Source organism: Aptenodytes patagonicus, chromosome 1 (genome assembly GCF_965638725.1).
Source record: "Aptenodytes patagonicus chromosome 1, bAptPat1.pri.cur, whole genome shotgun sequence".
Taxonomy (NCBI): domain Eukaryota; kingdom Metazoa; phylum Chordata; class Aves; order Sphenisciformes; family Spheniscidae; genus Aptenodytes; species Aptenodytes patagonicus.
Genome location: NC_134949.1, coordinates 24,626,418 through 24,651,456, shown reverse-complemented (window position 1 = coordinate 24,651,456; position 25,039 = coordinate 24,626,418). Strand labels below are relative to the sequence as shown.

At 40.9% G+C, this 25,039-nt stretch overlaps 2 protein-coding genes across 5 annotated transcripts in view; both read left to right on the top strand.

The window, feature by feature from the left end:
* Positions 1 to 12,453, top strand: part of SPAM1 (sperm adhesion molecule 1) — a 40,504-nt gene extending 28,051 nt beyond the window's left edge. For all 3 annotated transcript variants that reach the window (XM_076328636.1, XM_076328637.1, XM_076328638.1), the window contains exons 2-4: positions 6,913 to 8,103; positions 9,595 to 9,684; positions 11,531 to 12,453. In XM_076328636.1, the coding sequence (XP_076184751.1) occupies positions 7,135 to 8,103; positions 9,595 to 9,684; positions 11,531 to 12,190 (1,719 nt within the window). In that variant the 5' untranslated portion in view covers positions 6,913 to 7,134 and the 3' untranslated portion in view covers positions 12,191 to 12,453. The remainder of the gene's footprint in view (positions 1 to 6,912; positions 8,104 to 9,594; positions 9,685 to 11,530) is intronic.
* A 7,323-nt stretch (positions 12,454 to 19,776) lies between these two features.
* The window catches only part of LOC143155672 (ADP-ribosylation factor-like protein 8B), a 30,905-nt gene continuing 25,642 nt past the window's right edge, over positions 19,777 to 25,039 (top strand). For both annotated transcript variants that reach the window (XM_076328635.1, XM_076328634.1), the window contains exons 1-2: positions 19,777 to 20,217; positions 24,671 to 24,751. In XM_076328635.1, coding sequence (XP_076184750.1) covers positions 20,029 to 20,217; positions 24,671 to 24,751 — 270 coding nt within the window. In that variant the 5' untranslated portion in view covers positions 19,777 to 20,028. The remainder of the gene's footprint in view (positions 20,218 to 24,670; positions 24,752 to 25,039) is intronic.

The window sequence follows — 25,039 nt, the reverse complement described above, 5'->3', positions numbered from 1 at the left end:
CACCACCTGAGGCACCCAAGGACCAGGCAGGAGGGATGTCAGATACATTAAGTATTTTCCACTAATCCATGAAAAATACAAATGTTGACCTCAGACAGCTCTTTGCTAGCAGTGTGGGCCACTTAGACTTAGTTTCTCTGAATAGGATCAATGGACTGTGTATTGCTGGTACCTTTTTTTTTTTAAAAAAAAAAACAAACCCTTTGGATTCTGCTTCAGGTTCCAAGTTTAAGTATGATAACACTTAACTAAACATATCCTTAGTCTGTTCCTCTGCTCCTTAGGAGTCTATTCTGTTTCTTCTTAGGACTTGATCAGTGCTGATCTCTTCACAGAAGCTGGAGTTGAGTCTTTAGACACCTTTCACAACTTTACATTTTCATAGCCCTCATAAAGGAAGATACAAAGCAACTTGTCCCAAGAACTTACAAAGTTACACTGTCCAGTACCATATGTTGTCTGCAATGTTGGGAGTTATAAACACTAGCTATGTAAGTGTAAAAATACGAAAATGAAAGAATAGGGACCAAATCCTCAATATTCCGGTCCCATCTGCATATTTGACCACGTATCTTACACCACAGCTTTCCAGGGATTTAAAGGCTTAAATTTAAAGAGCTAGATTATTCTGCCCCATCAAAAAAAGCAGTTCCACATGCAAACTTCTGTATCCATGTTTTCCTCAGCACAGGGAAAAGACCAACCAATTTTCACATCAGTATTTTCTGTTATTATTTTATGTCGTTAATTAACAGGCAGTAACATACATTGTTTGCAATGCAAGAAACAGTTAATAAACACTTGAAAACTGTGTCATCTAAAATGATAATTATATTGGTGATCTCAGGCTTAGAAGTGTTCTTACGTGCTGCTGTTCAACCAGATACCACAGCTCAGTAACACTCGTCTTGTCCCTTGGAAGTCACAAAGGGCACCCCTGCTTTCTCAGGGTTCAAACTAAAACAGGAAAAGCGTGAAGTTTTATGGACTTTTGCTTGAAATTTGAGAAGTGGGGTTAAGACTATTAACATAAGAATGTCAGATACTGGTTGCGCTTACTGGCTTAAGTTTATTTTTAATGTTAGCAGATCTGACTTCACTAAGCGATGTCTAATTATTTCAAGGCTAAACATGGACTCTCATGTCTAATTGTCATAAAAACCCCAAAGCTGAATTCTTCTAATGTTTAGTGGCACTTTTGAATATAAGTCAAACATCATAATCAATGATTTTTGATGGGACACATCATCTGGTTGTGATGCATCATATTTTATGAAGTTCAAGCATATGTATAGTACTCCTCTCCCTTTTATTTTCTAACTGTCTTTGGCCAAGTGGGGCATTTTTTTCTAGGGTCATGTGGCATGGCCCAGATCTGTGACTGTGTAGCTACCAAAATACAGGAGAATACTTGCATTTTCAATCGTGTGTTTCTGCAGTCCAGTTTATGTTGTGAAAAATGATTAAATAATTAAACCAAGAAAATTCATTATTTCCTTTAATAGGCAACCTTTACAAATGCCAAATTTGGGAAAATGTAAAGCATAAGCTATTTCCCTAGACTAAGAGCATTTGGATCCATCAGTATGTACTTCTAGTCAGGTAGCCCCAGAGCAATTAGTGTTAATATATTGCAAAGATACTGACTTTTTGACAAAGACAAGGGCAGCTTTATGACACAGCTCACTTACACTGACATTCAAGGAGACTGAAAGGAGTAACATTTATCAGAGCTGTCATCGGTAGGCTGGGCCAAAGGCAATCCTTTTAACTGGAAACTATCAAGTAAAATAATCTATTAACTTATACCTAGCAGAGTACATTACAGCAAGATTTGGAGAACCATTTCCCAACAATCAGTTAAACCAAACTTTTCAAGATTAGCCAGTAATAAATGAGTTCTAGCTAAAGCAGTAAATATAGTATTCAAAACAATGCTTTCCTCTTTTCTTCTACATCAAATGAGCCTATTACTGAAATCCACTTATTAAAAAAGCTTACAAAGAATAAAATTTGTATCCTGTAGTTTTCTGACTTTGGAGGCAAAAAATCTTTCATAACCAGAGCGAGAGGCATAGTAAAAGCTGAACTACTCCTACAACTCCTTTCTGAGGTGATCCCATTTTGTTATGACAAAACCAGTTACATAAAGGATCACTGTCCTGGCAAATGTCAGTGTATCTCAGCTCTTTATGTGTGATAATTTTATTTCATTTTAACAAGCTGTATTTGCATAAGTGGAAAATATTTTCCCCCCGAATTTCTGTATGGAATTCTTTTAGTTTGTCCTGGAAGTCTCAGTCTGTACCATCTCAGGAAATATCACTTTGGATAACATAGGAGCCAGCAAGGGGAGATGTTCTGTTGGACCTCATAGTTACAAACAGGGAAGGTGAAGGCTGGGGGCAGTCTTGGCTGCAGTGACTATGAGATGGTAGAGTTCAGGATCCTGAAAAGAGGGAACAAGGCAAATGGCAGGATCACAACCACAGACTTCAGGAGAGCACACTTTGGCGTCTTCAGTCAGGGATCAGCTTAGAAGAATCCCATGGGAGACAACCCTGGAGAGAAGGGGGGTCCAGGAGCTGGTTGATTTTCAAGAATCCCCTTTTCCAAGCTCAAAAATGGTCCATCTCCACATGCAGGAAATCAAGCAAAGGCAGGAGGAACTCCTGACAAAATTCAGACATAAAAAGGAAGCACACATGAGGTGGAAGCAGGGACAAGTGAACTGGGAAGAATACCGAGACACTGTCTGAGCATGTAAGGATGGGGTTAAGAAAGCCTAAAGCCCACCTGGAGTTGAATCTGGCAAGAGATATGAAGGGCTTCTACAGGTCTATCGGCAGCAGAAGACCAGGGAAAATGTGAGCCCAGTGCTGAATGGGGCAGGAGATCTAGTGGCAACACCAGCGCAAGGGTTCATACTGGGTCCAATACTATTTAACATCTTGATTAATTATCTGAACAATGGGACAGAGTGCTCCCTTCGCAAGTCTACTAACAATGCAAACTTAGGAGGAGTAGCTGATATGCCAGAAGATCATGCTGCCATTTAGAGGGACCTCCACAGGCTGGAGAAACAGGCTGACAGGAACCTCATGAAGTTCAACAAAAGCAAATGCAAAGTCCTGCACCTGGAAAGGAATGACCCCATGCACCAGTACAGGCTTGTGGGCCGACTGGCTGGAAGGCAGTTGCAGAAAAGGCTCTAGGAGGTCGTGGTGGACACCAAGTTGACTACAGTGAGCAATGCGTTGTTGCAGCAACGAAGACTAACAGCCTCCTGGGTGGCATTAACAAGAGTATCCATCACCAACAGGTCAAGGAATGTGTTTATTCCCTTCTGTTTAGCACTGGTGATGCCATTCCTGGAGTGCTGTGTCCACCTCTGGGCTCCCCAGTACAAGAAAGAAATGGACATACTGCAGCAAGTCCAGCAAATTGCTACAAAGATGAATAAGGGATTATAGCATTTGTCACATGAGGAGAGGCTGAGAGAGCTGAGATTGTTTTGCTCAGAGGAGAGATGGCTTTTTCCTGCTGTCATCTCTGGGCAGTTGGGGGAAGTGCATGAAGCCCTATTTTCTACAAGTCTCATCAAGCAGATGCCATGCAAATGAGGTATTGCTCTTGGAGCAATTTAAATGAACAGAGCATATCTTCTTTCTTTAGTTATCACATCAGCAGCTGTGGAATGGTGAAATATCTGTATGGATGTTTAGACTTCAGTCCAGCTGCTGCTTCTTTAATGAGAACTTGTTTGCCTCCTGTGACTGATAAGACTTTTGTGAGATAAAAGTGAAATGGACCATAGAAGGCTAGGTGAGGGAATCCTAAACAGAATTGTAAGAACTCCTGTCTACTGCTGTTCGTCATCCCAAGAGAACCAAAGAACTTGATCATGAAAGAGGATCCAACTTTTTTTTTTTTTAATTAATATGAAAGCAATAAGCCGTCATCATGCACACCTCTTGATCCTAGGGTCTCAGGTATCTGCAGTTTCACTTTTCCTTTACGGCTCTTGGCTTTTCTGACTAGTAGGTTAGCCTTCAAACCATTGGTTTCCATTTCTTCCAAAATGTTGACGAAAATTTGTCCATTGAAGAAAGAGTGAAAATTATTACTGTAAAGGAGAAGGGGGGGAAGCTAAACCAAACAAAAAAGTGCAGAACTACATTTGACCAGAGCTCAGCTATTTGTGAAAGGCCATGGAGAACTCCTTGCAGATATGTGCATAACACTGTGGACACTCAAGTGTGGTGCAAAAGCAATTTGTATTAGCATGTTGAGGGAATGAGGATGACAGAGCCACAATCCTAGCTGAAAGTTTGTGCTGCTCTGTGGAATAGAGGTGCTGATGGCATTCCTGGTAGAGGATGTAGAATGTGCTTTAAGTTCCTTGACTAATGGTCAGAAACTGGGCTCTAGGGGCTCAGGGGCAGTGTGACTGAGGAGACAGAGGTGCTGTCACGGCTGGTGGGAGGAAGCTGTTGGCCGTTCTAGCTCTGCTGTATGTTGCACCTCACCGTCTATGCTGTATTTTACTTCCCTTCCTTACTTGTCTTTCATATACCTGCAGATGAGTTCTGAAGGGATGTCTGATACTGCACGGTTGTACTTTCTGTTCCTTCCACTCGCACTTCCTACTCTAGGACTATAAGCTTCTGTTTTGAAAAAAAAATTCCTCTGCTGCCAAACCCTCTTCCAAGAATCCTTGCTATTGCTGCTTGTTCGCCAGTCTTTCAGCTGTGCATGCTTGGGTCTTTGAGTAGCCAGTTTCATTCACATGGGCTGGCACCTCTAAGCCAAGAAAATTGAATTGGCTGTTGTTTCCTCCTCAGCTAGGCTGGGGACCCAGCACAAGGAATAGCTAGCAGCTCTGTGCTCTTCCACTGACACAATGACCAAGAGCTGGCAGCATGCCCAGGAAGAAAAAGAATAAAAAAGAATAAAAGGGAAAATATCCCTACTGCCTGTTGGCATCCGAAGTGATGGATGAGGAAGCAGCAAAGTGGTGTCTGCTAAATAGACTTGCTAATCTGGGAAGCTAAGTGTCTGGGTTCTGGCATTTTTTGGAGAGCCCTGTAATGCAAAACCCCTTCTCTGGGAAACTCGACTCCTAGAGATCTCCTCCTTCAGTACAACTTTTCCGTTTGTCCTTGATTTCCTCCTAGTCCTCAGAAGAGGCAAGCTACTCTCAAATGAAGAATCCCAGAACCATCTCTAGACAGTGTTACGTCTGTGAGCAGAGGCAGGATCTAGTCCATTCATTGACATAGGTTCTTTCGTTGTTTCGGTCCCCCAGAGGTCTAGATTTCACCATTCTGGCAGAAGCTATGCTGCTATGCTGTCAAGTCACACTGCTCTGCCTCTTCTTCCCTCCCTCCCCCACCCCCTGATAGTTCTTTTCACACATGCTTTTCTCCCACAATCAAAGCAAATCTGGAGTTTTCAGTAGATTCAGATGTGATCAAACTCAGTGAACACACAGGGAATCTCACTGTACTACTGCTACAACAATCTCTGCTGTGAACCTGGCTTGAGGCTGGATTTAGGAAGGTTCAAGTCTCCATCAACCTCTCGTTATACTGTCAAGCTTTTTTGGGTATGAACAATTTGATGGATGGAGGCGTTCTGCCATTTCATTGAAACAAATTAAAGAAAAATCATGCAGCCAGAGGGATGATGAAAAAAATGCAAATGGATAATAACTGCAACCTGTTGTCTGTATGCACTGTTGGGGGAAGAGAGATCTACGATTCTGTGCCCATACTGCTTATAAATTTTACACTAAGTAGTCACAGAAAAGACAAACAGGGAGAGAGATAATTCAAGGTGTAGGAACCAGAGATTTGTGGTTTCCACTCCTAGCTGAACTCAGTAAATGCAAATCAAAATCTTGGTTTTTTTTAATCTGTCCTCGGAGATTTTACATTTCCAGCCACCCTGTGGCCCACTTCACAGTGACTCCTAGATTTTCATGCACACTCTTACATACTCCTTAGATGCTCTATGGCCTTATCATGAGGTCTCTATGGAAAGTGACAGATCCAGGTTTGAACCATTTCAAAATCAGGAGGAAAGTGGATTCAGGTGAGTTACTGCACAGAGGAATGCTTTAACTACTGGACTACTATGTAAAAGTTGCTGACCGCACCATGACTACCACCACCACCATTATGTTCTTAAATAAAAGTGTGACTGCTCACTGTGGATGTATGCACAACCTCAGCTTTCTTAACGAATTACACTCCTGGGCAGACTTGGACTTGGGGTCACTGAATCTGTAGATCTCAAATGGCCTCAAGCAACATCTGGATGGACATATACCAAGATGATACACAGCTTTTAAGCCTGTTCAAAAGAGCTCTGGACAGAAGATAAGAGTACCTATAATATTTCAGATACCTCACTGAGTTAAATGAGTGTACATGGATTGTTTTCCTGCATGTGTACAACAGTCCAGGTTTCAGTTTTGTGTTATCTTGTATCTTCCCTTAAGTGGTCTGTAAAATTAGTGAATTAAGACCTAGAACTTTATTTTGAGATAGGTGAGAAGTATTACATACAGATTACTGTTGATTAAGAGAAGACATTGTGAGACTGCTCACGTTTACAGATATCAGTCACTGGCACAATCAGGACTACTACTGAGCATACTCATTCTGATCCATGACTCACTGGATACCATTCCACCATCAGTTTAATATCTACTTTTTATACATATACAATTTTATATAGAGAGAGTTTATTTCCTCTATGACTGTACATTGTGCTTTTCCTTCAAAGGGGAATTTTATTCAAAGATTACAATGTATTCAAAATCACAAATGGTATTTCTTTCACAGTTAGAAATGAAATATTTATCATCTCTTACTTTATCTACATTTGTTTCTTTTTCTGCATTAGGTCTCAGAAGTTGTTGAAAGGTTTCCTGCAGTCTGAAATAACAGAGCGCCTCATATAAAGGACACCCCTATTTCACACCTAAGGAATATTGCTTAATAGGTATTAATCTGAAGAAATATATTGTATGGTAAAGCTTTTGACAGACTACCAGCCTTCTAAACACCCAGAGAGCATTTAATTTTTGTCTGATCAGAAGCACCTAATGTCACTGCACATGCTACGATGGAAACTCTAAGACAAATACAAAGTTTTGGTATCTGTGTTACCTGTACGTATCCTATAGCATCCAGTATGGTGTTCGCCACTCTTCTAGTTTCCTGCTGCTCATCTCTGAACATAAGAGCTCGTCCACTTGTTTCTAATTCACCTTTCCTTTCTATCTGGAATGCTCCTACAGAACTTTGTACTGAAAGGACAGGAGTGCAGCTGGACATGAAATTTTTTTCTCTCATTGGAAGCACACTGAAGACATCCATTGGGCAAAACATCACTCTCTTCTATCCAGACAGGCTTGGCTACTATCCTTACAAAAATGAAGTCACAGGAGAGACATTCAATGGAGGACTTCCCCAACTCTCGCTGCTGGAGAATCATTTAAAAAAAGCCAAAGAGGACATCCAGTTCTATATTCCTTCAGATGAACAGTTTGGATTGGCTGTCATTGACTGGGAAAACTGGAGACCTGTGTGGATAAGGAACTGGGGATCAAAAGGCATTTATAGACAGGAATCCATTGAACTGGTTCAGCAGAGAGACCTCAGTCTATCAGAAGCTGAAGCCAAGACTATAGCTAAAATGGAATTTGAAGCTGCAGCAAAATCAATTATGTTGGAATCTTTAAAGCTGGGCATAGAAATGAAGCCAAATCGTCTGTGGGGATATTACCTTTATCCAGACTGTTATAACTATGATTACAAACAAAACCCACATAATTATACGGGAACCTGTTTAGATATTGAAATAGAAAGAAATAATGAGCTTAAATGGTTGTGGGAGGAAAGCACAGCACTTTATCCATCTATCTATCTAGAGACAGCCTTAAGATCTTCCAGAAATGCCCAACTCTTTGTTCGCAACAGAGTTCAAGAAGCCATTAGAATTTCGTATGTCTCTAATTCTACTCATCCCCTTCCAGTTTTTGTATATACGCGTCCAGTATTCACAGATGTCTATGAGGAATATCTCTCCCAGGTGAGTGGAGCTAGCCCTTAAATATTTCAAATTTAAGTGGAAATTACCAGATGACACTTACTTAGCAAACATGCTAACTCATATCAGAAAAAAAGTGTGTAAATTTTGTATAAAAAATTAAATTAATCCGTCAAAGAAATTTGATCAAATGGAACACTAAGAGGTCTATTTTCAAACCTTCCTCATGCTATTTATCAAATAGTGTTTTATTCTCCAAGTAGTTCTCACATGTAGCAAAATATTACAAAGCTAGAAAGCGTATTTAGTACATTAAGTTGGAGGAAAGAAATCTGAGTAACCTCTTCCAAAGAGAATTAGTAAAACTGGGCTAACCTAATGTCTGCTTTTTAGGTTATAAGAAAAAACAATAAAAGGTAGTCTTTCTTTTCCTTAAAAAAGGGTTTAAAAGCTAGTGAGAAAATTCTGTCCTTAGTTGTACTCGAGTAGCTTTCTAAATGGTATTTCAGCATCTCATAGCTTACTCAAGGTTAGGCTCTGATTAAGGTTTAACCATCTTATTGCAATTCTGGCTACACTCTTCCCTTCACATTTTCATATACACCCACCCTATGAGAGATACCACCAATCTGGGGAATCTCTTCCTGGTCATCCAGGCCATGAGGAAGGGGAAGTTAGAGGTTGTGGTCCTGGTGACTGCATTGTGTCTGGTGTCCTCTCACATCCTGGACAGAGCATCACCAGGCATTGTCCCCCAGCTCCGTGGATAGCTTCAGGGAGCAAGGGTGCTGCTAGGGTCCCTGCTGGGCTCCTAGTTAATCATTTAAATCCTGTAATCCTTACATTCTTCCTTTTCATGTGTTGTGCCCCGCAGTAAGTTGTTTTTGCCTTGTTCTTTTTCTACCCATAGCTCTCCCATCCCAGATGGGCTTTCAGATTTTGTTAGGGCTGGGCTAATAGCTGACCCTAAAAGGAGAACTGAACAGAAACAAATTTCCCAAATCAATCTCTGTAAAAGGCCAGAGCCATTCCCTGGAGAAAAGAGATTCCTGCTGGTGAAAGCTCTTTCTCTTGCTACTTTTCTGCTTTAACACTTTCTGGTAAGTGAAATTAAGTTAAAAAAATAAAAAAAAAAAGGCTGTGCTTTCCAGCCTCTGCTTCAGGCAGCATTACTGAAACCAGTTACTACCAACTCTGAGCAGCCGGGAGGCAACGCAGCAAAATAAAACTTAAAATGGTTAGAGGAGTGTATGTCATATGCCTAACCGCTGGGTCAGTTCTACAGCCTTGTTTTTCTAACCAGATGACATATATAAATTGGATATAGTTGGCAACATTTTCTGGCATCACCTGTGCAACCCAATCCCAGAATAAAATAGTGTAATTGAGCGCAGAATGTTTGCATTGTGTGTAATTGCTCGCTGTTTTCAAAGTAGTTATTTTGGATATGTAATTTATTATATGCATTATACCTTTTGCCCTTATGTTATAGCTTACTTACATTAGTATGATTCTTTGCACATTTCCTCTCAGGATGACCTGGTACACACCATTGGAGAATCTGCTGCACTGGGTGCTTCTGGAATTGTGATCTGGGGTGATATGAATTTAACACAAAATAAGGTATGCCAGATTAATTATTATATGACATTTTTAAAGAGCAAGAAAGTGAAAAGGATATAAGGCATTATGATTACTTACATCATATCTTCTACTTTTAAAATGATGACTCCATATTGCCGGCAGTCTTCTCTAGTTAAAAAACCAGCACATTTGAGGCTTATGAATATTGTCATTGACTATGCAGAATAAGAATTCAATCTTTTAAAATATCAGTGTTGGCTCTGAGTAACTGGACAAGCTACCACAATAACTGTAGGCAAGTTAGCACTTGTTTAGTTAATTTAAGGAAAGGATTCCTATATCTTCATTACATTCCAGTCATGAGGTACAGAAAAAATTACTTGTGCTTGCCCAGAACAATTTTTAAAAGACCCTTCTGCTTTTTAAAGTGGTGCACTTAGCAATAATATTTAAAGCACTAAGGGGAGTCAGTCTGTAAAATTTCATCTCTAGCCTGTTCTGTGTGTTGTAAGTAGTACTTTGATTAATTTCATTATAAGAAAGATCTGAGTCAGAAGAGGAAAAAAAATCCAGTTTGTTTTAGGAAGGTCAAATACATAGTTTGAGAAATATTGTTATAAGGATGTTCAAATAAATCTTTCAAACTAGCTCGTTCATACTCAGGCAAGCTAGATATAATAAACTACTGTATGGGAAGACTCTTCTGAAGTCTTCTAAGAACAAAGAACTGAAACTCTTCAGCACTGCTGGGCCTCCTGTGACAGAAAGCATGGCCAAGTAAACCTCTGCAGCTCTGGAAGGGTCAAATTCCCAAAAGCATCCCACTTCTGACTCTTTTTTGTATGTGTCCGTCTTTGAGAAAGTGTATCAGTTGCACCTGAAGCTTTTTTGCCCATTACCCCAATACCAGAACATAGAGGAGCAACAACTGTTATTGCTTGAATTTTGAGATTTGTTATGAGCAAATAGAATTTTCCACAGCCCAGTCAGACTATGTGTTTGTGAACTAATTGCACCTTTTTTTTATAGCTATCACAGTCAGTAGCCTTTCAGCAATGAAATATTACTGTGAGCCTCACTTCTGCAAGAATTGCATCAACCAAAATTTTCAGGCAGGGTTTTTATATATACCTAAAAGAAAAACAAAAAAACTACATATACCTCAGATTCACTGAAGTGATCTCCATGGGTGTAAATATTAACTGTATCTATGTGTGGTATTAGGCAAATGCCCTAAGGAGACATAGCATCAGAAACAAAGAAAGAATTCGCAAAGCCTCTGGTTATTAAACTGTGCCAAGCATACACAGAATATATGCCAACTTCATGATCAACTAGAATGATCAATTCTCTTAGTATACTTTCCATTTGACCATCCTCCCAAAATGCTTTCCATTAAAAAATGCCGTGAAAGCTCCCTATGCCTGCAGCCTAGCTATTCAGGTCAGGGGAAAATTGAAGAGTCTTACAGAGATGATTTGATAGAAAAATTATTTGTTCAGGCTGAAGAAGTGAGATTTTTTTCAAGATCACTCAAACCATTCAAGATACATATAAAGGAACTTCGATCCTTCATGTAACTTCTTTAAATGCATCTGCTTCAAAATGCTGCATGAAACATACAGATAAAATGAAAACTTAGTCATCTGCTTTCTGATCCAAGTGCTTTTCATAACATCTGCAGCAACCACCCAATATAAATTTGCTGTGATCCTTGAGCTATATAGCAACTTCTCAGATAAACTTGCTTCCAACAACCAGTTATAACTATTATCAAAACCTCAGGAGAAACATTCATAGATATCCACTACAGTATTGTTATTAGAATGACAGCATTTTAATGGTTTCCATACTAAACACTGCAGATATGATGCTCTTTTCACAGAACACCTGTAGGACTCTGGACAGCTACCTTAGGAGGACCTTGACCCCATACCTCATCAACGTCACGATGGCAGCCAGAATCTGTAGCCAAGTGTTATGCCAAGACTCTGGTGCTTGCGCACGGAAAAAATGGAATTCCAGTGACTATCTTCACTTGAACCCTGAGAATATTGTCATTCAAATGACAAAGGATGGAAAATACACTCTGCAAGGGCAACCAGCGTTTCAGGATCTGCAAACATTCATAGAAAAATTTGACTGCCACTGTTATGCAGGGCACAGTTGTGAACCTAGAGTTGATATAAATGACATCCATTACCTCCATGTTTGCATTTCAGAAGATATTTGCATTCACATATCTTCAAATTCGCTTTCCAATATAGAAGCCTCTGAAGAAAAGATCCTGTCTAACAGAACTGTATTTTCATTTACCTCTCAGAGTAAGGTGACATTATCTACGCATCCTGAAACAGAAGATTTTCAATCTACCTTCAGAAATAATATACTCAATGTAACAACTGCAGAATATAACACTGTCACAGCTGTCACTGGATATGATTTAAAAGCAAATGATACTCGTACTTTCAGTAGTTCTTCATCCTGTAAGATAAGGATGTTTAATCTGTTTTGTTTAATTCTAATTTTGAGAACCTTAACATAAATGACACACGAAAGTGAGAATATTCTTTTCCCTGTGTTTGAAATTCCAAAGGTTTTATTTACACAGAAAAATCATTCCTGAAAGGCATAAACCAGCTCCAATTCTGTGGTCTTATCTGTATCAGGTAACCTTTTCTATTCCGTAGGTGACACTTCAGCTTGAATGTATTTCTTCAGTTTAGTTCTATAAACTACTATTTGTGCCAAAGATATACTGGTATGTATATACTGATTTTAGCATATGAAAGGATAATCCAGAATAAGGAACTTTTTTTTTACAGTTATTACAGGAACATTTTTAACAGTTATATTTGAAAAAAAAAATTTGTTGATAATGCTGTTTTGTATACTTCAAGTTAAGCCAGTTAAATACATCTCAACGTGGATTTTATTGAGTCTCAGCAGTGAACAGGTTTGATGCTCTATGCATGAATTATTTTCATTCCACATGAAAATTAGCTCTTAAAAATATTTGGCTTAACTTTAGATCTGTGGGACTTCCCAGCATAAAATTTATCTGATTAATGTAATGTTTCTCTGCTTTTCACAATATCTACAGGGATACTGTGGTTTTTCTTGTAATTAAATATATTCATAACTCTTCAAAGGGTTCTAACTTTAATGTAAATGTTGACTTCAAATATTACAGCTTCATTGTTTAAAATTTGAGCTGGAGCTGTTTATCCTTCTTTCTTTCTTCTCTTCTTCTTCTCCCAAGCCCTCCCCCTTATTTCAGATGTCCCCTCCTTGGCTTTCAGTTGTTTTGTCTGGCCAATACTCACAACTCATCTGATCTGCCTCTGCACTCCCTACCGGCACTGGTCACCAGTCCTAGTTTCTCCGTCCAGCCAGCCCTAACAACTGGATAGGACTGTCCATGCCATTTGGACAAAAGCCTGTGAGCTTTTGTCTGACTATTTCCTGAGCAGTCCCTTTGGTGGAAACCAGTTTGTTCCTTAGGAAGACTCAGCAGTGGAGGCTGCAAGATGCAGCTATTAAGTCAGTTTACGCATTTAGAAGCAATTAACTGTAGTTCATTTGATAAAATATCCTTTCAGATTATTATGTCAGATGATTAGTAGACGGCTGGACTTCTGATGGGTGAAGAGTGGCTGCTGGCATGGATAGATTAAAAAGGTCTCCCTAAAGCTAGGCACGATCTGCATAAATAAATTACCACCTCCCACAGATACAACTTGCCTCACTAATGGAAATACCTGGGATTTCAATATAGTAGCCCCTTATTTACGAAAAGTTAATGCCTAAATTTAGCAGAAAACATGTATTATATCCACTGCCTTTGAATTTACAGGTTGTCAGTCGTAACAGACATGCAGAAAAATAGGTAAAGGCTTTAGATTTAACATGGAGAAATAATGTTTTATGGCTTTTGGACAACAAGTTATCAAGAGGAAGTGACAATTTTCTCATCGCAGTTATGGTGTTGAGTCCACAAGTCAAAGCTATTTCTGCCATCAGTGTTCCAAGTAAAATAATGAACAAAAAATATATATATGTAGTGGACTGTCCAGCACAAAAGAAGCCAGCTGGTTTTGATCACCTCTGTAAAGACATAGTTTCTTCACTGCAGCTTTGATTTTGGTTATTTGATCTTGAGTAAACAAAAGCCATGGTATGACTTCTGCATAATTCCTGTACCTGAGGTCCCTCCCTTTCACACTGGACTTGTCATAACTATCAAAGAGTTTCTAAAAACTGGAAACTGGTTATGTCTTAGTGTATTTTGTATGACTTATATGAAGTTTTATTTCTTCAGCAGAATGCTTTAACATGGTTAAAATTTTATGTTGACATCCAGAGTTCTAGTTCCAACACTGCACTGCTTTGTGGCAAAGTTTCCTGAGGTTAGGCTTGTTTGTATCTAGTGCTCTGGAAGACGCCGGATCTGTAGCACTTTGTGGTAAGAGAGTTTGCAGGTTCACAAAATCTACAAGTCTTGCCATAAATATTTTTGACTATCAGCCAAGCAATAGCAAGCAGACCATTTGTGACGAGGAAAGCGTGAAATCACCAGAAAAGGAGGGATGAGAAGTTAAAATCACAGAAGAGGTGAGACAGAGCACCCAGGACCTCCCAGTGGATGCAGAGGAAGTGAACTGCAGAAGTGAAAGAGTGAAGCAACAGGGAATGTGGACAGACCAGTCTCTTCCCATTCAACAGTTTTTATCTACCTGGTATTTAATACAGACCACCTTTCCCTGAGGCCCACTGTAAAGATAAAGGAGCACAGTAACTGATATGTCAGATTAGACCTATCCATCCGATCCCATCTCTTTTTTCCTGAGAGCAGCCAGGACCAGAAAAGTAAAAGGAAGGTGAGAGGAAAGCAGACTATTTCAATAAGCTGTCCGCAGAAATGTGTCTTCCTAAGCTCCATCCATAAATATAATCTGGGATATTTATGTTACCTACATGTCTCTGCAATTCATGCTTTAAATCCTACAAACTTGTCATAGTGAGATTAAGGCCAGCTACGTGCTGTGTAAAATTACAGTATTTTCCAAATACATTATTTTGCTCTGTATTATATTTGTCTTGCCTATATTCTATGCTAAAGAGTCACCATGGAGTCAGCGAGTAAGGAAGGAGAAAAGAAGGAAAAGGGGTGCTATGCCTTGCATTGCTGGTGACTGTCTCATGTTCAAAGCCAAATTTGTATTCTCCTAAAGCAGACCCCCCCCAAAAATATTCACCTTCCATTCACTGCATTTCCTGTAATCATTAGTTGTCTCTGTAGCCTTATAGTTTCAGTTTCTTATGTTCTTGTATTTTTCAAAAGATTAAATACTAGAGGAACGTTCATTTCACTTTGATTGCCATTCATTATTTTGTACTTCTCCCTTCTAGGCAGAATTCAGGCTGGCAATACTTAGGGACTGGGAAATGCTAAAATGGATTTGATGAAGTGGTCTAAATGAAAGTCTTTTAAGTACCTCTAGTGCCCTCCTTCAATGCTTAGAAATTTTGCTAAAATTTTAATTGAAATTCTGTTTCTCTATCTGAAGAATCTGGATCTGATTTATTGTGTTGCTTTTTCTGGGACACCCAAAGATATTGGCACTTTTAAGAGAGATGGCTATTGGCACCTACAGACTCTGAACAGAATTGAAATCATAGTCTAGTCCCTGCCTTACAGTTTCTTGCTTCTCTGTATTAAAAATAACAACACGGAGAGAGATTTTTGAGAGACAGGCCAACAAGACTACTTTGTAGACAGCCTAGGATGTGACTAGCATCCCAAGGAGCCCAGCAAAATTTGCTTTAATCCCTGCATGACACTGGGACACCCTGTTGTATATATATCAGCAAAGAATTGTGTGGAAGATTTCAGACCTGTGCAATATGCACTAGACAACTCCCAGTCACAGATTACCTATCCATCACTTTTCAATACAAACAACAAGACAGCAAAGAGTTACATAATTCTAAAACATATTCAGTTATGGAGCATTGATGACCTTTTTAAGAAGACAACTAAATTCCATCCTTCAAGCATACACACTTAAAACTTACTTGAAAGGTTTTCACAGTGTGCTTGTGCAGGCCCCTTTGCACTGGCAGATACCCATTCTGCCAAAGCAAAAGAGCCTGCAAAATTAGGGTCTCAGATTTCAAGACAGGGTCACAAGTTTCATTCCAAAAAACAACGTTGATACAAAACTGTTTATTGCATAGCTTAAAAAAAATTACTGCATTACTAAACAGTAACTTCATCTTTCTTAAAGAAATTTCTTTTTTGTTGTTCTTTCTTGCCAGTTTTTTTCCTGTCCTATTGAAAGCCATTGTATAGGTGGCTGGAAAGATTCAAAAAGCTTATTGGTCTAACTTCATCCCTTAACACTTCTAAGTGTTTCCTGATGTGTGGCTATCCCAGACCCTTCTGTCTATTTTTCTGGAAAGACTCCACTGAAATTTAACCCAGCATCATGGTATTTTTCTTAATGATGATAGTCATGTAAACATACAGTATTTGAGATCAATCCTAAGTTTTTGTGTACACCAGTCAAGGATCTGGGTCTTTAGGGAACAGTTCATTCATTGTAGGTGTTCTGAACCTTTCGCAGCTACTTTTTTCTTCACTGTCAGTAGTACTCAGGACTGCAAAATCTTCCTGCATTTGTTGTCCCCTTGTTACATATGAGAAAGTAAAGGGCAAGGAGGTAAAGGGCACCTATCAATATTAGCATCCTTAAGGGAATAACTTTGGATTTCATTATGTTCACTAATGTGTTACCACCATCATGGTGTATTGATTATAGTTCTCCTTGGGCAGTAGTAATTCGATGACATTTTTCAGTGTATGCTTGTATACTCCTTAGTTTATAACTGATAAGGTATTTATTGATTAGTAATCAGACACAAACAGACAGTATGAAAATTAATGTGAATCACTACTTTATATATTCAGCCAACATTTTGTTTCTGTGCATGCAATTCCAGAATGTAGTGTTCAGCCACATATGTATGAGGACATCAGACTATGCAGTCACCCTCCTCTGCCTTTGTTTTCATCTCGGAAAATATATTTATTCAACAGAACTTCAAGATCCTGCAGAAGAAATACACCATATGTTGGCAGCCTCCTTCTGGAGCACACTGCTCCCTCAGGCTACTAGCAGGTTGAGACAAGATGATAGCTTGCCAGTGTCAAGTGATGATTTCCTGAGGCAGGGACCTAACAACCACCCTTTTAAAGGGAGGCTAAGGGCACCCTGCAGTCCCATAACGATAATATTGTTAATGTCACAAAAAAGCACGAAGTGCCTTACTGCTGGGACTAATAATACACAGACTTAGGCTGTCTGTAAGTCCTATGCCTTCAGTTTTCATGCTGCATATACTAAACTTAGGTATCCAAAATGCAGAGTTCTTGAGTTAAAAACCTTCATCTGCCCCATTCTGTCGGTGTAACAATCCTTACAGAAATCCTTTTTCACTCCTTCCTTCACTGGAATGTGAGAAAAATTATTAAGATACATACTAATGAGTCTCTGATGCTCCAGCCAGCAGAGGGCACGGACGACGCACATAGATGCTGGCGGGTACATTACAATGCTTTCACTGAAAAGTTCAATACAGTCTTTCTATTCTCTTTAGCAAAGCAGCTGCTTGACTCTGGCCTACAAACAGAAAAGATGACTAGTCTCTCACTAATGCAGTGCCTCATTATCAGAAAAGATGTATGGTTTATTCTACAAGTTTTTTTTCCCAAACATCTGGTATATCAGGACAAACCTGAAAATACCAGAGTGAGACATCACCTCTTCTCGTGTTCTCCTCCCTGGAGATTTCATTCAGCTGAAGGCTTCTTCTCATTAAGATCTTCAGCTGTCACTAAAATCCATGCTTAAACTACAGATAATGTGCTCTGATCTCTTTGGTAGTACTCCAAACTAGAGATATGGGTCCCAAGCATCTTGTCTCTACCCAAATATGGAAATACCTGGATACGCAGTGTTGGTTCAGGTCAAGTTTTGCTGACTATGTATTTATAGCATCACCGCCATCGTAATCTGAAATGTAAGATCCATTGTTATAAATTTTTATAGCACAAATAAGTCTCTGCAATGGAGTAAGCTGCTTTACTATCACTTCAGACACAGAGCACTTGGAAGACTCAATATGCTAGGTGCTACATGGCCCCATAACACTACTGAACTGGTCCTGAAGTGTGTAAATCTCAATAGCAAGACAGAAAAGTGAAATATTTTATCAGTGGTTAAATGTTTCCCAGAAAGATTAAGTGGCTTGTCTACTGTCACATGGGATAATGAATTGTGGCCTCCTGTGCCCCAGCTCAGGCTTTTAGCTACAAGAACGAATGTCCTCTGAGCTGCTAATTGTAGCAAGGTAGCAATATTTTTACATACAATATTCTATTACTAAACAGTCTGAAAAATAAAGAGTTGCCTTTCATAATCATATAGTTTCGCAAAAGATATAACAGATTTTAGAACAATATTACAGATTTTTGAACTTGGACAAACCCTCCAAGACTTTTTCATATAGTATATTTTGACCCCCTAGACACTGTAGAAGACTTCAGTCAGTGTACAGCTGAATTAATGTTTTAGAATTTACCTGCCCATCCTCTGCTGGCCTTTTATGAGGATGTGACTGAAATGTATTTTTTCAGAATATGTTACTGTATCTGCAATATATTGTTTCTTTAAGCTTCCATCACTATGAGCCTTTAAAAATTCCTGCAAAAATTCTTGCAAAAATATAGACTGCTCTATTTTATGTGAGTTTTCCCCTGTGCAGTAATCAGAACTTCTTCGTTCACAGAAACCACTCTCACAAATGGACTGTCTTTATTCCACACATCACCAGCTGGGTGATAAGTGGAGATGGGAGAAATTCTTAGAAAAATCTTAGAATTACACTATGAGTCATTTTGACTGTATCTACAACCAGGGCATGAAAAAGCGTAACATTTTTCACCTTTACAGCTAGCCCAGAACCAATTGCTCTTGACAGCAATGTCACAAGAGCTTCCAGTTTTTGTCGTCTGACGTAACCAATGAGGTTTGTCACAAATTGCATTCTCTAAAATGCTGAATTACACCTCTAAAAAGAGCACGAAAAACAAATTCCAAAATGTTTTGATGAATTTGCTGTTTCAATAGTAGAAGTATCAATACTAAATTTCTGAAATGCTTTGTTTATACCTGTATTAAAGTCCTTCATCAACCAACGCCACCAGCATTGTAACCTTCTAAAGCATCACATATAATTTCAGTGACAACTTCAGAGACTGGCAAATGGATACAGGCTAAGTGTTAGCTCTTTATTTATAGGGAAAACAAGCCCTTCTCTAATGCTGTGTGGCAAGACTGTATGCTAAATGTCGCTTATCTAGTGCAGGCAGGAAGATTCCTGGTGAAGCAGCATGTCCTGTCATTGCCCACTATACAAAACCACCGTCACAAGCGTCTCTTGTTGAGGCAAGGAAGCATGCTAAGGGACTCCCCAGAAACTGTCAGAGAAGAACCCAAATAAAACCAGGGTAAGCCCTGGCTCTCCAAGCCTGTCCCTACACAACAAACAATTCAAGAGGAGTTTCATGGGAAGACTGGAGGTCCTAGGGGCGTGAGAACCGCCATCACTAGAGGTGAAGGACCTACAAAATCGATCCTGTCAAGGAGACTAAGTCCACCAACTCTCATAAGCCAGTGCTGCAAATGCAGCCCTTGGCCATCCCTTGTTGGGTGCAGGGTGCTGGACAGACAGCCCACGGCGGCAGACCTACGCCGGGCCGCCCCGTCCCGCCCCGCTCCTGCCAGGGTCCAGCTGTTCACCTCACACGATCCCCGCGGTGCCACATCTGTCCATCGCGGTGCCCGGAGCCACCCCGCTCCTCCCTGGCCTTGCGGCGCCTCCATGCGACCGCCTCAGGCCCTTAGGGCTCGTGGGACGCCCCTCCGCCTGCCGCCCCCGCCCCGGGCCCGGCCCCGCCCGCCATTTCGCGTGGGAGCCGCCCCGCCCGCCCCCCGCTGCGGACGCGGCTCCGTCACCTCACACGACGGGCACCTCCCCGCCCGCCCCCGGCCAGCGCCCGGCCCTGACTCAGGCTCGCCCGCCCGGGCCCCCCGCAGAGCGCCCCGCCGCTCCCCCGCCGGGCCAAGCCAAACCAAACCAAATCAAACCAAACCCCTCCCCTGTCTGCAGCAAGTGGCAGCGGGAGAAGGGCGGTGGCGGCATCACGTGAGGGCCCTGCCTGGCGCCCGGCTCCCCGCGCAGCCTCGCCGCCGCCGACCCCCGGTCCCGTCCCGAGCCCCGCCGCCGCCGCTTCGCCTCTCCTCGCCCCGCGCTCCCATGCCCAGCAGCGAGGCGGTGCCGCTGGGGCTGGGCGCCTGCCGCAGGTCGGGGGCGCTGGCCGGGATGCTGGCGCTGGTGGCGCGGCTGCTGGAGTGGCTGCGCTCGCTGTTCTGGAAGGAGGAGATGGAGCTCACCCTGGTGGGGCTGCAGTACTCGGGCAAGACCACGCTGCTCACCGTGCTGGCGGTACGCTGCCGCGGCCCGGTCGCCCGCCGGCCAGGGGCGGGGGGGGGGGCGGGGGGCGCTCAGGGCGGCGGCCGGCGGGAGGGGGGGCTCGCCGCGGGGCGGTGAGGCGGGGAGCGGCGGCCCGGCGGTCTGGCGTGGCTGGAGGGGACCGCCCGCCCCGAGCCGGCCGCTTCAGGTCGCTTCCCCCGGCAACAAGTGCGGGCTTTGCCTCCACGGCCTGCGGCGAAGCCGCGTCCTCTCATGAGGTCCCGCGGCGCGGCAGAGGGAGGGGGGGGCGGGCGGGCGGGCATGAGGCAGCTCTTGCAGCTTTTGCAGCCTCGAGAATTTCACAGCAGGCTCAGATGAGCGTGAAATTGTTTTAAGAGGGAGAAAGAAAATGTCTTCTGTAACTGCAAAGCGTGCCCATCTCAAAGCAGATTCCTGGGCACGGACTCTTGCCCGTGATGCAGAGTTGGCTTTTCATGGCCAGTGTATCCCAAAATAACTCAGAATATATTGTGCATCCTCCAAGGCCACAACTCCCCTGTCACTGAATTCTCCCCTCCCATCAGTTGCATCAATATTAATGCCTCCCACAATTCCTTGATAGCTCTTCCCCAGCATTTAAGTCTGATTTTGGTGTTCCTTTGCCACTGTGATGATGGCCTTGCAGCCTTGTTCCTCTCTAATGCTGACACCTACCATGACATTTTCCATTTTGTTGCCATCTGAAATACATTCCTCATCTTTGTTTGCTATGCTCTCTGCCCTTCTGCATTTGGGTCCATCCCGAAGATTTACTTTCCATCGAAAGATGGAAACAAATATATATGTTAAAAATGGTTAGTACTAATCTTGACACTTCTCAGTTTTCTGTGAGGTGATCACTGCTGTTAGATGCATTGCAGATTCACCTGCCATGAGATATGGGCTTCCAGATGTTCTTCAGTCCTTATCCTGAAAAGTTACTGGATCAAGAATCAAAACTAGACTGGGAGGTGTATGGCCCAAAGTCAAAGAGATTGAGACAATGATGAACATGAGTATATGATATTTGTTGTTTGCTTTCATATATGATTATGGATTAAGGGAAAAATAGGAGATTAGTGTGAGTGAAGAAGTGGAGAGAGAGAGAAGGAGAAAAAGGAATAGGGTAGGGAAAGTACAGAAGGTAATGAAAGTATGTGTTGGGGGACATCAGCAATCAATAAAATATCTGGAACTGGTATTTTAGTTAGTTTGTTAGGCACTCTGGTGGTCTTGGTAGCACGGGCCTCAGCACTCTTCATGTCCATTGGAAGTGTTCATCTCCCAAGGGTGGGCTTTGCTGAGGAGGGGGGGAAAAGGCATGACAAAATATATTGCTTCTTGGATTGATTTAATAAACGGAGCAAAGAAGAACACAGCAGTTCAGAGACCTCTAAAAGTAGTGTGTATTAGACTTTGTGTGTGTAAATGTTTGTCCACTCATTTATATTACATTACCAGTGGAAGGGCATCATATGTGTTTGTCTCTCTTGTGCTAATATCTTGAATACCAGAGCATTGCTGTTACTGCAGGTCTGCTTTTGCCAGCGAACGTATCACTTAAGAATATTCTACAAGGCATCCATGTTTTCTGGCTTGGGGAGTGTCACAGACTGCAGGTTTTGTAGCTTTTGGATCTTTCACTCTGGAGATGACACACCATGATAATCACTGAAGAAGGGTGGCTGAAGAATTTGGGAGTAAGGCAATGGATAATATATTACTCTTGAATACAGTTGATATGGGATGGCAGATACAGATTGGGAACTCTATGTGCATTTGTATGTGGCTAGAGTGTGACGAGATGAAAATAACCGTCACAAAACAGTGGCTACTTAAAATGCAAACTGCAATGGATCATAAAAGCAAATGGTAGGAAATTACTATTTTTTCCACTTAGCAATAGTATTCAGAGATCGTATCATGCTAACACTGAATAAACACCCTTTGAGACAGTCTTCTGCCTGATGAAGAGCTTAAGCCATATTTAGTCCTCTGTTACCAGTGGAAACCGTGGATAATGTCACTGCCTTTTACTATGGATATGCACTGATGTAATGGAGTAGAATCTGGCCCATGGTTGTTATGGTAAGGGGTTATGGCAGTATTAATTATCAGTTCAATATTCAGCAACACTTAAAGAGGACTTTACAAACTTCTTAGTATCACTTGTTTTCATCTGTGTCAGTATGTAAGCTCTTTTTTACTGAGATGCGACAATAAACTTGTTTGCATGTCTTGAATATTCACAAAAATAGGTAATTTGTCATGTAAAACTACCTTAGCAAGCAAAATGGAACAGATTTTTTACTTCATGGTGCTTACAGCACTTGAAAAAAACCACAATAATCAGAGTTTTTTGACTAATGCTGGCAAAAGATTCAACATATCACTTTCTTTTCTTCATTGTGTGGGAAAATAAAGAACTGTAAACATAATACTTTCTTTGTAGCTGGTTCCGTTCAACCAGAATGGAAAATTTTTAGAGGAAAAGACTAAAGACCAGTAAAGGGGACACTAATTCTTTGCATTCTATCCCCAATACCAGAGCAGTTACAATTTTTTTTTTTAATTTTTGTCTTCCAGTTTAGCATATTACATATGGTGTATAATTTGCTAACAAAAGCGGAATCCTGACATATTCTATGAGTTTGTTTAAACAATAGCCTCCTGAGTTGGCTGGCTGTTTTTCCAGGCATTCCTGTGCTTGAGTAATGATGCTACATTCTCAGGGTTTATGTGTTCATATGTGTTTATATGTCTGTCCTCCACAAATAAATGTACTATATATTTTAACAAATTAGGCCAGTACCTGCTACAGGAGATGGTTACTGATTGGCTTTTTCTTACTCCATCCAATTAAAAACTTCTGTCACTGCTGGGTACGTGTATCTGTATGAGCAGGTGCATTTATCTTCACTGTTTTTTCCTACTGCTGTTGACAAGTCATTGAAGCAAGGAAAGAGGAGGAAAAGAAGAGAATTCCGTGAACAAAAGATGGGGAGGATGTATAGTACAGAATTTAGCAAGAAGGTTCCCATAAGTAAGGTTGAACAAGTAATTGATGGAAGTTGTTTCTTGCCTGAAGGATCTAATTCCAAACACCAAAATCTTGTGAGAGTATCAAGTAACTGTCAAAGGTTATACAGCTTTTAAAGTCCCAGATTAAAAATAATTATTCTCAGTTTGTGAACACAAACTGGAGGCATAGTGTATTCTCACTCTGCCACAAACAGTGAAGAGAAAAGTTGCAGAAAGCATACAGAGACCAGCAATAGCATTAGGGGTAGCTGGTGGCAATGAGTGCACTGTGAGGCACGTAGCTGCTCTGGTGCACCCTGAAGCTCTGATCATCCACTTCTCAGAGGGGAGGGACCTGTTGGAGCATGCCTGCTTCAATCCTTGTCCACATATCCATACTTTCTTTCAAAAAAACCCCAGGACACATGGGATGATGAGATGGGTGAAAGGAATATGGGCAGATAGATATGCAAGGGCAATGGCAAGTCCAGAAGGTCCTGCTCTCCTTTCTGGATGACCGGAAAACCGGGACTACTGTGTATGTTGCAGAGAGCACCTGGGCCTCCAGGTTTTAAATAACCATCTGCATATCTTAATGCACCACTCCTAGGAGACATGATACCACATTAATGATACACTTTGAAAAGGAAGAATGAGTAATGAGTTAACTACTTAGGTCTGAGTTTCACCTTTCTCCTCAAAAGCTGTCTTCTGTAGTGGGTAGATGTGTGTAAGGTTCCTGTTGGCATGATGACAAGCGTCTGTCTTGTAAAAATATTTCTCTGAACTGGGCGAGGAGGCAGCACTTTGGTTTTACGTTTTGGGTTTATGGCGTGCTGAGTTAGTACCTTGTATTTTTCTGTCTTAATGGTGTTCTTTTAGCTTCCACAGAAGGACTCCTCTGCTGTCACCTACTCAGAAGGAAAGGGTCTGCATGTAGTACTCTCTACATGAGTACTCTTTCAATGTTTATTACATTTGGAGTTAAACCATTGGTAACAGTAGTGAGAAACTACAGGGAAAAATTCTGGTATAGTCAGTTTTATCGTATTTTATCATATTGGAGGTTGGACTAGATGACCTTTAAAGGTCCGTTCCAACCCAAACCATTCTATGATTCTGTATTTTGATAGTGCTGCTTTCTGGTTTGCTTAGGGATCAGGTGAAGAATTATCTGAAGTCTCGTGGTTTCTGGGGTGATCTTTGTCGCTGAGGAGAATAAAAGATCGTTTAAAGGGACTGAAATGAACAGTCTTCCTTGGTGTGACAATGCATTAATTGAAGTGCTGGCCAGTGCTCTTGTAGAAAATTAATGTGATATTTTACAGTGTTGTAAAATAAAAATTTTAGATTGCAAAAGAGAAAGTCATCTGCTGTGTATCAACTATTTTGTAATAAATATATATTTTTTTTGTTTGTATTCTAGTCAGGGCAGTTCACAGAAGATATGATTCCTACAGTAGGCTTCAATATGAGAAAAATAACAAAAGGAAACGTTACCATAAAGGTAGGTGTGCATATTTGAATTAATGCAGAGTGAATAACTGATAGACAAAGTGATTTCAACTTGTAATGTGAAAGTGTAGGAAATGTCTTTTTAAGATGATAATTTTAAATAATAATTTTAAGATGATAATAAAACAGATAATCATTTATCTGTTTTTCTAGCTCAAAAATAACTTTTTTAAAGCATATAGTTGTATATTTCCCTGTTACATTAATCTGTTTGATTTCATGATATCCATGCCAGGCAGAAGCTTTGTTGCACTCTTTTGGGTTAGAAAGGTCATAAAAT